General features: G+C 44.3%; 2 protein-coding genes across 7 annotated transcripts in view; one reads left to right on the top strand and one right to left on the bottom strand.

Moving 5' to 3' along the window:
• cfap77 (cilia and flagella associated protein 77) overlaps positions 1 to 8,833 on the bottom strand; it is a 206,156-nt gene extending 197,323 nt beyond the window's left edge. Inside the window, exons 1-2 of one of the 2 annotated variants that reach the window (XM_070863867.1) lie at positions 8,643 to 8,833; positions 7,586 to 7,806 (exon numbers count right to left, since the gene is read on the bottom strand). In XM_070863867.1, coding sequence (XP_070719968.1) covers positions 7,586 to 7,669 — 84 coding nt within the window. In that variant the 5' untranslated portion in view covers positions 7,670 to 7,806; positions 8,643 to 8,833. The remainder of the gene's footprint in view (positions 1 to 7,585; positions 7,807 to 8,642) is intronic. The other variant, XM_070863868.1, reaches the window with a different exon arrangement.
• The window catches only part of LOC139233201 (transcription termination factor 1-like), a 53,422-nt gene continuing 50,199 nt past the window's right edge, over positions 8,832 to 12,054 (top strand). Inside the window, exon 1 of one of the 5 annotated variants that reach the window (XM_070863862.1) lies at positions 8,832 to 8,911. Coding sequence is in view for 2 of the 5 variants with exons in the window: in XM_070863865.1 (XP_070719966.1) it covers positions 9,182 to 9,202 (21 nt within the window). In the remaining 3 variants the exon portion in view is untranslated. Of the gene's footprint in view, positions 8,912 to 9,034; positions 9,203 to 12,054 lie in introns of those variants that run through there. The other 4 variants (XM_070863864.1, XM_070863863.1, XM_070863865.1 and 1 more) reach the window with 4 other exon arrangements.

Raw genomic sequence — 12,054 nt, 5'->3', positions numbered from 1 at the left:
TGCCATAGTATTTATGTGACTGGTCCGGTTAAGTTTCTGGTCAATGGCGATCCCCAGGATATTGATGGTGGGGGATTCGGCGATGGTAATGCCAAGGGGTGGTGGTTAGACTCTTGCTTGTTGGAGATAGTCATCGCCTGGCACTTTTGTGATGCGAATGTTACTTGCCACTTATCAGCCCAAGCCTGAATGTCATCCAGGTCTTGCTGCATGTGAGCATGGACTGCTTCACTGCTATCTGAGGAGTTGCGACTGGCACTGAACACTGTGCAGTCATCAGCGAACATCCCCATGTCTGACCTTATGATGGAGGGAAGATCATTGATGAAGCAGCTGTAGATGGTTGGGCCTAGGACACTGTCCTGAGTTACTCCTGCAGCGATGTTCTGGGACTGTGATGATTTATCTCCAACCACCACAAATATCTTCCTTTGTGCTAGGTATAACTCCAGCCAGTGGAGAGTTTTTATTGTGTCTAGTAATTACTCCACGAGATAAGGTATTGTACTTGAACTATGGTGACCTTAGTCCATTTATTGCAACTCCTGAGTGAGGGTACAGCATGGTGAGCTCCCTTTTATACCTGGTTACCTGTAGTTTACAGGTGACCCCTAGGTCTCCACCAGTTGCACCCTCTGGTGGTACAAGCACAGTGTATACAGTGTGAAGATACATCCAGTAATCTTATGTGACTGTACATTGAGTGTACAGGGTATATACTTATGTCATACATACACAACAGTTTTCCCCCCCACTCCGATTCTGATTGACTTCAGTTTTACTGGGGCTGCTTGATGCCACACTCAGTCAAATGCAGCCTTGAAGTCAATGGCAGTCACTTTCACCTCACCTCTGGAATTCAGATCTTTTGTCCATGTTTGGACCAAGGCTGTAATGAGGTCTGCAGCAAAGTGGTCCTGGCGGAACCCAAACTGGGCATCGGTGAGCACGTTATTGGTGAGAAAGTGCCTTGATAGCACTGTCAACAACATCTTCCATCATTTTGCTGATGATTGAGAGTAGACTGATAGGGTGGTAATTGGCTGAATTGGATTTGTCCTGCTTTTTGTGGACAGGACATATCCGGGCAGTTTTCCACATTGTCGCTTAGATGCCAGTGTTGCAGCTGTACTGGAACAACTTCGTTAGAGGCGTGGCTAGTTCTGGAGCACAAGTCTTCAGCACAACAGCCGGGATGTTGTCGGGGGCCCATAGGCTTTGCTGTATCCAGTGCGTTCAGCCGTTTCTTGATATCATGAGGAGTGATTCGAATTGGCTGAAGACAGGCTTCTGTGATGGTGGGGATCTCAGGAGGAGGCTGATATGAATCATCCACTCGGCACTTCTGGCTGAAGATGGTTATAGAAGCTTCAGCCTTGTCTTTTGCACTCACGTGCTGGGCTCCGCCATTATTGAGGATGGGGATATTCGTGGACCCTCCTCCTCCTGTTAGTTGTTTAATGGTCCACCACCATTCACGACTGGATGAGGCAGGATTGCAGAGCTTTGATCTGATCTGTTGATTGATTGTGGGATCGCTTAGTCCTGTCTATGGCATGCTGCTTCCGCTTTTTAGCATTCATGTAGTCCTGTGTTGCAGCTTCCCCAGGGTGGCACCTCATTTTAAGGTACGCCTGGTACTGCTCCTGGCATGGTCTTCTACACTCCTCATTAAGCTAGGGTTGGTCCCCTGGCTTGGTGGTAATGGTAGAGTGAGGGAAATGCTGGGCCATGAGGTTATAGATTGCGGGGGAATACAATTCTGCTGCTGCTGATGGCCCTCAGTGTCTCATGGATGCCCAGTTTTGAGTTGCTAGATCTGTTCTGAATCTATCCCATTTAGCACGGTGTTAGTGCCACACAACACAATGGAGGGTGTCTTCACTGTGGAGATGGGACTTTGTCTCCACAATTACTGTGCGGTGGTCACTGCTATCAATGCTGTCATGGACGGATGCATCTGCAACAGGTAGATTGGGGAGGATGAGGTCAAGTAGGTTTTTCTCTTGTGTTGGTTCTCTCACCATCTGCCGCTGGCCCAGTCCCAGTCTGGCCGTTATGTCCTTCAGAACTCGGTCAGCTCGGTCAGTAATGATGCTACTGAGCCACTCTAGGTGATGGACATTGAAGTCCCCACCCAGAGTACATTCTATGCCCTTGCTACTCTCAGTGCTTCTCCCAAGTGGTGTTCAACATGGAGGAGTATTGATTCATCAGCTGAGGGAGGGCAGTAGGTGGTAATCAGCAGGAGGTTTCCTAGCCCATGCTTGACCTGAAGCCATGAGACTTCATGGGGTCCAGAGTCAATGTTGAGGACTCCCAGGCCACTCCCTCCCGACTGTATACTACTGTGCCGCCACCTCGGGTGGGTCTGTCCTGCCTGTGGGACAGGACATACCCAAGGATGGTGATGGAGGAGTCTGGGACATTGGCTGAAAGGTATGATTCTGTGAGTATGACTATGTCAGGCTGTTGCTTAACTAGTCTGTGGGACAACTCTCCCAATTTTGGCACAAGTCCCAGATGTTGGTGAGCAGGACTTTGCAGGGTCGACTGGGCTGGGTGTGCCATTGTTGTGGCCCTAGCCGGTGCCGAGGTGCAGTAAGGTTGGAGGAGGCTCGTGTGGAGCATAAACACCGGCATGGACCAGTTGGACCGAACGGCCTGTTTCTGTGCTGTACATTTGATGTAATTCTTTGTAAAACACAGCTATTTGTTGTGTAGTGATTGGTAGGTAATGTGATCATATTACTGTATCATCATCCTGCCTGGTCTGATCGAATTTTCATATGAAACAAAGAAGTGAAAAGAAAAAAAAAATGCAAACATTTGTCGTGCCTGCTGGAATGCAAGCTTTCCCTGTCGACTCACGTGACTGACTTTCAGCTCTTTTCAGAGTGGAATATGCATGGAAAAGAATCATCTTCTGGATTTGGGACTCAGTTGTGCCATATGTTGCAGCCCGAGCCCAGCTGAGGCATTTATTTTATCCTTAATCCCTACTAATGGGAACCTTCAAGATTGCAGCCACCTTCTTTCAGGATGGAGATTGAGGCAGCTCATGTGATCTACCGAAGATTACTTTAAAAAATGCTTACATTTACATAGAATGACATAGAATGTATAGCACAGGAACAAGCCATTCAGCCCAACTGGTCAGTGCTGGTGTTTATGCTCCACCCCTCTTTCGTTCACCTTACCAACATGTTCTATTTGTATTCATTATAGGTAGAGACAAAATAATGTAAATTATGTATACATTCTTTTTAATGACAACTTTTTAAAAACAGCATACTCAGCAGGAAATTGGTATACAGAGCTTTCTGCCAGTAAGGCTGCAACAACTCTCGAAGAGTTTATTACCCCTCAATAATCAGATCTTTCTTTCAAGTTGTATAAACTTCTGCAAATCCTTATTAAGTATCCTCCATTTTATTATATTGAAACCTGTGTAGCTAATGAAAAAAATGAAGAAACCTCCACATTGTATTCTTTTCCACAGTCTGTATTTTGAATTGCAAATCTTATTTTGTGGTGGGAATTAAAGTTATGACAGGGTAAGTTGGTCCCTGGTCTTAGCTGTTGCACCAGCGCCACCAAGTGGAAAATAAAGAATCTGCTATGTAGCACTGCACTCCCGATAGCAGTTTATAAGCTTCCTTGGTATGGGTGATTGTTGTTTGGAAACTCATTAATATAATGATATTTTCATAGTATATCATGAATAGTGAAATTATGTTTCAAACGACAACAGCCAGCATTCAGTGAGGCAACATTTTTAAGTGAAAAGAAAGGGAAATTCTCATTCAAAATCAATTGCAGCATATTAGGCATATCATCATTACACTGTCCTGTATTTTCCATTGTATGTCCAGTAAATTATTACACACTATTACTCTAAGTTCTTACCAGATTCAAATCTAGCATAAAAACAATTGTAAGTGAGCATTTTTCATTTTACTTTCATTATTTTTCTCTTTCCAAATATGTGATTACCACAAGTTTTTTAAAACCCTCCATCAGGGAAGGTGGGAATAGCCTGAGGCATAATTTTTTTCAAAGATTGTCACTAATGTTATTCCATAGCCAGACAACAGGGAACGCAATTCCTTCCTATTTCCCTTTCAGTCTTATTTTTCCACCAGTTTTCCGCCCTTCTCTTTCTTTCTTCGAAAGCCATTGACTCCTTGCTGGAGTTGAAATCTTTGCCCTCCAGTACCTTGCTCAAGAGGACACTCTTTATGAGCGAGCCGTGACAGTGAGTGTCACCGGATTATGTTTCCATGGGGGCGGTGGGTGGGGTGGCTTGACCCATCCACCTCCACGGAGGTGTGTGGGGTTGCTGACCCATCCACCTCCATGGCACGAACCTGGTATTGCAGTACTTCCAGGAACGGTGCTTGGGCTCTAGGCCTTTTGGCTAAGAGCATTAGCGCAGGGTGATCCTTGATGTGTGCAAGGTGACCTCTGGCGTTTGTGATCTGACAAAGAATTGGAAAGATTGGCTACGAAAAAAAAAATGTTTCCATGGGGGCGGCACAGCCACGTCCCACCTTACTCTTGTCCAACGTGCACACAAATTTACTACCAGGAAGGATCGCTTGCAGCAATCAGAAGTGGGAACCCTAGCCAATTTTCTTCTCTTTGACCCAAGGACGCTGCGGCCAATTGTAGCGTTCAAACTGCCAGCCCCATTAAGATCAGCTAATTGAGGAGATGCTGGGGATCAGGTCCTTGGATCTTTCTGGTCTTTACGGCTTAGCTACTCACTCTCTTCACTAGTTGATCCATCAAGGGAGCCACTGATTCTTTTTCATTTGTTCCTTTTTTCTCTTGATTTGTTTCACTAATTTAATGTTCTTCCTTTTTTAAACTTCTATTTGTTTTAAATCCTATTTATTTGCCTTTGTCTCTGCAGTGTACTTCTTGAAAAAAATGTAACATCCCCACCGAGTCTTGGGAATCCCTGGCCCAAGACCGCTCAAAGTGGAGGAGAAGCATCCGAGAAGGCGCCGAACACCTCGAGTCTCTTCGCTGGGAGCACGCGGAAGCCAAATGCAAACAGCGGAAGGCGCTTACGACAAATCAAGCACCCCACCCACCCGTCAGTCCAACCACCATCTGCTCCACCTGATCCCGCATTGGTCCTCTCAGTCATCTTAGAACTCAATTTTAGTGTGGAAGCACGTCATCCTCGACTCCGGGGGACTGCCTAAGAAGAGAAGAAGTACTTCTCGTACGTTATTTCCGAGGCAAGAGGCCAGAAGCATAAACTGTTAGAAAATCTCTACCCATGTTGCTCTCTAACTGGCTGCCTAGGTGGCCCAGCCAGATAGAGCAGCAGCAGTTGACTTACCTTCTGATTTCCCCATCACCTTTGTGGAAAATAGAGAAGCAAATATTTTTAAATAATATCGAAACAAAATTTATACAGCAACTTTGGTCAAGGAGACTGAAAAATAATATTGTTTACTGCATATTTTTCTATATCCAGTCTAAGCAGAATCTGAGAGAAAATTGAATTGCAGTGTTTCTTTGTATATATATCTCATAGACAACTGTAAGCCATGCTCTAAACCCTATTTTTACAGCTAACATTTGGCTCATTTCTACCCGTTAAAATGATGCATCACTTGAGAGTGTGATATGAAATCCATCACGCCGTATAATAACATCACAACCAGAGCTACTTCTGTCGACGTAAAAGATGCCATGGCACAATTTGAAGAAGAGCAGGGGAGTTCTCCTGGTTTCCTGGCCAATATTTATCAACAACAACAACTTATGCCTTTAACGTAGTAAAACGTAGCAAGGCATTTCACAGGAGTATTATGAGACAAAAAAATTGACAGCAAGCCACATAAGGAGAAATTAGGGCAGGTGACCAAAAGCTCGGTCAAAGAGGTAGGTTTTAAAGAGTGTCTTAAAGGAGGAAAGAGAGGCTGAGAGGCCCTAGTTTAGGGCCTAGGGAACAGAGGGCACAGCCACCAATAGCTGAGCGATTATAATCAGGGATGCTCAAGAGAGCAGAATTAGAGGAGCGCAGACATCTCGGGCTGGGTTGTGGGGCTGGGGAAGATTACAGAGATAGGAAAGGGTGAGCCCATAGAGGGATTTGAAAACAAAGATGAGAATCCCTTACTGAAAATAGATTATCTGTTCATGTATCTCATTGCTGTTTGTGAGATCTTCCTGTGTGCAAATTGTCTGCCGCGTTACAACAGTGACTACACTTCAAAAGTACTTCATTAGCTGTAAAGCGCTTTGGGTCATCCAGGTGCCATATAAATGCGAGTGCTTGCCTCTCTCTTTCTGTTACAAACCTCGCAAATGTTTTTACATTTTCAAACACTAGTAGTGCTTTTATTGCTAGCTGCATGAAACTGAAAAATAGTGACATTTTCTTTCGGCACAGCAGCCAACATTAAATGTGTCGTTTTTCATTTAATTCTATGGTCAAGTATTCGTGTTTGTTCCATGATTCACTGGTGAGATTCAAAGAGATAGGGCTAGAAATTCGGTTTTCAGCGTAAAACGGTATTTTTTCACTACTGCTAGTGGGCCGGAAATTCAACCTTTCATTTACGCAGCGGTAAAAATCGGCGTCGCATGAGGATGCACGGCGCAAACCGCGAATTTCGCCAGCTTTTGTCCGAGGCCGATACCGCTGCGAGAGAGGCCTTGGAAGGGCGGAAAAACACCCAAAAATAAATTGGAAAAAAAAAAATTCACAAAACATTTACAAGACACTTATCTATCGAATCGTTGAAAAAGAATTAAAAAATAAAAACTTTAACTTACCTTTTTGCATGTCTTCATACTTACCGCTGCTGGCAGGGCTGCCACGACAGGTTTTGCCTTGTCGGTATTCTGGGCGCAAAATACGGGTGCCCAGAGAGCCAAATTTCTGGCGAAAACGCTATTTCGACTATTGCACGATGGTACTTCTCTCCCGGTGGAAAGCGCCATCGCAAAAAGGTCACTGAATTTACCGCCGACCGGGTTTTCGCCAAAAACCCAGTCGCAAAATCGCCAAATTTCTAGCCCTATTTGGAACATAGTAACTGGGCCAAAATGTACCCAGTGAATTAAGTACTTAATTGTTAATTAGGAGATTTGCTAGTCAGCGGTAAACACCTCTGTACAGAGTCAATAAACACTGGAAAGCCCTCCATAGTCTAATAATCACCATTAACATAAAATCTATAAAATGTAAATTCTATTATTAATTATAGCACAATTACCCCATGTCTTATATAAAGAAAATACACAATGGAGAAGGATGACATTAATCAGTTTATATAAAATATTTTGTAATTCATTCATGATTTTGTCAATACCTGTAGTAAATTATGTAATAAACTGGATAGTCTGCTCCATTTTTTTTACTCCTCCATAAGCCATCATTTTTGGGCATTTCCTTTAAAAAGTCAAATCGTTTCCAAGAGCATATGAAAACAGCCTACGAATTTTGACATTGCATTGCCTTTTTATGGCATTCCTCAGAAAAATTCACTAAATGTGAGCTGATTTTGCATTTTGTTTTGACCCTGCTTGCCAGGGTTGTGACTCCTCAAGTCCTTACCTTGATTAAAAGAGGATTGATCAGCATGGAGTCCCTGACCTCCCCAACACGATCTGTCTCCGACCATGGTGAAATAGGTAACATCTCTCTCTTATATCTGAGTAATCTGTAATGGTGAGGAATTCTGGATTCTCACGCTCCCTGAGGCTGGCTGACTGCTGCCAAGTGAGGGGAACTCGCACGCGCTCACTTTATTGTCGGATTCAAGCTAGACGAGTTCACTGTGGGAAGAAATAAGGGTTAATGAGCAACTGAAGTGAATGTTATATCATAAATTACAGTACTTCAATAGCCCCATTGAAATTAAACAGGTCACTTTAAGCAGATTTAGTAAAATAAACTTACCGGTAAGTAAAACATGCTTCACTGTAGTTAATAGAAACTACGCAAATTTAGTTTACCACAAATCTATCACAACAACAACAAAATACTTGAAAATTTTTGAACTTCAATTTCTGTTTTATGTGTCAGCTATGGCTCAGTGGGTAGCACTCTTGCCTCTGGGTTAGCAGGTTGTGGGTTCATAGTCCCACTCCAGAGATTTGAGCATGAAAATCTAGGGCTGATTTAGTACTGAGGGAGTGCTGCACTGTCTTTCAGATGAGACATTAAACCGAGGGCCCCACCTGCCCTCTTGGGTGGATGTAAAAGATCCCGCGGCCACTAATTCGAAGAAGTGCATGGGGAGTTATCCCCGGTATCCTAGCCAACATTTATCCCTCGATCAGCGTCACAAAAAAAACCCAGATTATCTGGTCATTATCACATTATCTCTGTGGGATCCTCGTTCCAGGGACCGCCTATGATGATGATGATGATGACTCTTTGTGGGATCTTGCTGTGCACAAATTGGCTGCCGCGTTTCCTACATTACAACAGTGACTACACTCCCCCCCAAAAAAGTACTTCATTGGCTGTAAAGCGCTTTTGGGGGACGTCCTGAGGTCGTGAAAGGCGCTATATAAATGCAAGTCTTTCTTTCTATCTTGGGTAACTCTATCACATAAACTCAAAAGTACATTAGCTCTAGGTGTGTTTATTTTCTTCACTCTTTCACCTTCAATGTGAGCCAGAAAACACGCACACGCACATTTAAACTTGTCACATCACTTTATACAGAGATCCGTCGTGCAGCTAGCTGGTTCCACGGAACGCCAAAGGCTTCTGCTGGTGGGAGCCCGTTGCCCTGGCAACGGTATCTGAGACCGAACATCCGTTGCCAAGGGCTCGGGTGACCTCCAACCCTTTTCGCGGGGGGGGGGGGGTGACTTCCGCTCCGCTTCTGTTTCCGGCGCAAAGTTGACAAGCGAGGTGAGCGATTGGAAGGTAAGCGGCGCCGTGTGACTCGCTGAGGGGGGGAAAAAGTTTTTTTTAAAATTTAGTTTTTTCGAATTGTAATGTTTCCCGCTAGCACAGATGGTTTATTTAACGCTTTAAAATTACAAGAGGGTGTGGAGGCCAGTCGAAAACTCTGAATTTAGAGTTTAACAAAAAGGCGCCAGCGGTCTGGAGATTGCAACGAGGCGACAACTTCCGTTCTCTCTCTCTCTCTTTCTTTCCTTTTTCCCTTGCTCGTGTAACCCCCTCGCTTCGAAGATGTTGGCGCATCAGCACCAGGTATTAAAAGGATTTTCTTTTATTAAAGTGGGTGGGCACTGGATCCAAACACTATCTGGTTGTTGAAACAACAGCAAAAAACAATGTTGGCAACACACACCCCAGGTCAAAGTCCATGTTGGAAACGGATCATGTTTTCGGCTGTAACAAAGATTAAAATAGAAAGGAAGACTTGCATTTGTATAGCGCCTTTCACGACCACCAGACGTCCCAAAGCGCTTTACAGCTAACGAAGCACTTTTGGTGTGTAATCTAATCATTGTTGTCATGTAGAAAATGTGGAGACATTGTTGGTGGTATTTTTCCAGCGATTTGAGGTGTCAACTGTGTATGGTCACCTGGAAGTCCCTGGCCAAAGACCGTCCTAAGTGGAGGAAGAGCATCCGGGAGGGCACTGAGCTCCTCGAGTCTCGTCGCCGAGAGCGTGCAGAAACCGAGCGCAGACAGCGGAAGGAGCCTACGGCAAACCAGACTCTCCACCCACCCTTTCCTCCAACCACTGTCTGTCCCACAGACTGTAATTCCTGTATTGGACTATACAGTCACCTGAGAACTCACTTTGAGAGTGGAAGCAAGTCTTCCTCGATTTCAAGGGACTGCCTATGATGATGATGGTAGAAAATGGGGCAGCTAATTTTAGCACCGCAAGCTCCCACAAATAGCAATGTGATAATGACCAGATAATTTGTTTTTTTTTAGATGTTTGAGGGGCAAATATTGGCCAGGGCACTGGGGATAATTCTCCTGCTCTTCATTGAAATAGTGCCATGGGATCTTTTACATCCACCTGAGAGAGCAGATGGGACCTCGGTTTTAACATCTCACCTGAAAGATGGCACCTCAGACAATGCAGCACTCCCTCAGTACTGTACTGAAAGTGTCAGCCAGATTTTTGTGCTCAAGTCTCTGGAATGGAACTTGAACTCTCAACCTTCTGACTCCGAGGCAAGAGTGCGACCAACTGAGCCACAGCTGACACTCAAAGGCAATCTGCTTTAGAGAAAAAAAACTAGAGATTGTTAAATATCTGTGATTGTCTTTACATCAAACAGTGGAAAGCAGCATTATTAAAGTTGAAGCATTGATGGTGCATCTCCAGCCCATGGAAACTTGGGACAAAGCAAACTTTTATCATTGCAAGATGTAGATGTAATGATGATGATCTTGAGCTTGCATGCTGCATCTCGTGGTGGACCTGTGCAGCTGCAGTTGTCGAGGGAGGTAGTGGGAACAGCCTGAAGATTTAATCTCGTAAAAACCTGGGTAGGCTACTGAAATTAGTCAGGAAAGCTTAAAAACAGGTAATCATGGCAGGAAAAGTATTTAAAAAGATACTCTGGGCAGGAAGATGGGAAGTGGGTCCTGTGGGGTGGGAGTACCCTGCAGAATTGAAAAAGACACAAGTTTCATGCATTGTTTATTAACAGATAGAAAGGGGTGAACTAATGGGAAACAATTGAGTCGTTTTACCAAACTTGCTGTTGCCCAGCAGGGAGATTAGGATTTTTGGCAATGTCCTATTATCTGTGGTGTGGCTGTCTGAATAGGGATGCTGTAGGTATGAAGATCTGCAGCTTGAGTTTATGAAGTGCCATCTAGTTGTAGAAGTATGTGCCTGCAGACTGATTGTCAGTGTTGTTAACCCATTAAATGTTAGACCTTGTTCGATTTAGGTGTAACTGGGGTTTTAACAGTGTATTGACTGCTAAATGGACGTTATGGCCCTGATTACGGTTGGAGCATAAGAGTTGGGAAGTCTTGCTACAATTGTACAGGGCCTCGGTGAGACCGCACCTGGAGTACTGTGCACAGTTTTGGTCTCCTTATCTAAGGAAGGATATACTTGCCTTGGAGGTGGTTCACTAGATTGATTCCTGGGATGAGAGGGCTGTCCTATGATTAGAGATTGTGTAGAATGGGTCTATGCTCTGGAGTTTAGAAGAATGAAAGGTGATCCCTTGAAACATACAAGATTCTGAACGGGATTGACAGAGTAGGTGCTGAGAGGTTGTTTCCCCTGGAGTGTCAAGAATTAGGGAGCATAGTCTCAGAAAAGGGGTAGACCATTTAAAACAGATGAGGAATTTCTTCACTTCAGAGGGTTGTGAATCTTTGGGATTCTCTGCCTCAGAGGGCTGTGGATGCTGAGTCTTTGAGTATATTCAAGGCTGAGATAGATAGATTTTTGGACTCTAGGAGAATCAAGGGATGTGGCGATTGGGCGGGAAAATGGAGTTGAGGTCGATGATCAGCCATGATCTTATTGAGTGGTGGAACAGGCTCAAGGGGCCGTATGGCCAACTCCTGCTCCTATTTCTTATGTTCTCAGGACACAGATTTCAGATAATTGGCCAAAAATCCAGGGTGGAAATGAGAATTATTTTACGCAGGGAGTTATGATCTGGAATGCACTAACTGAAAAGGTGGTGAAAATAGATTCAGTAGTAACTTTCAAAAAAGAATCGGATATATACTGGAAAAGGAGAATTTTGCTGGGTTATAGGAAAAGAGCAGGGGAGTGGGACTTGTTGGACAGCTCTTTCAAAGAGCCGGCCCAGGTACAATGTGCTGAATATATGATTCTATCATTGAAGCTGTAGGTCAGGCAAGCATCTTGAAGATTATGCTTGCAAGTTTTGCATTAATGGAAGAGACGGGGATATAGAGCTGGGTGGCATCAGTCAATGTGTGGAAATAGACCCTGTACTTCTGCATGATATCGCTAAGGGAGGCCAGAGAAAGGGACCAAGGAAAGGAGCCGTGGCATCTCCTCTCTGGAGGTGATCTTGGAGGCAGAGGAGGAGAAGCGATTGCAAGTGTTATGTCTTTGTTGTGACCGGTATAGCAAAACC

Source organism: Pristiophorus japonicus, chromosome 20 (genome assembly GCF_044704955.1).
Source record: "Pristiophorus japonicus isolate sPriJap1 chromosome 20, sPriJap1.hap1, whole genome shotgun sequence".
Lineage (NCBI taxonomy): Eukaryota > Metazoa > Chordata > Chondrichthyes > Pristiophoridae > Pristiophorus > Pristiophorus japonicus.
The sequence above is the reverse complement of the archived record's forward strand: the minus strand, read 5'-3'. Positions and strand labels throughout refer to the sequence as shown.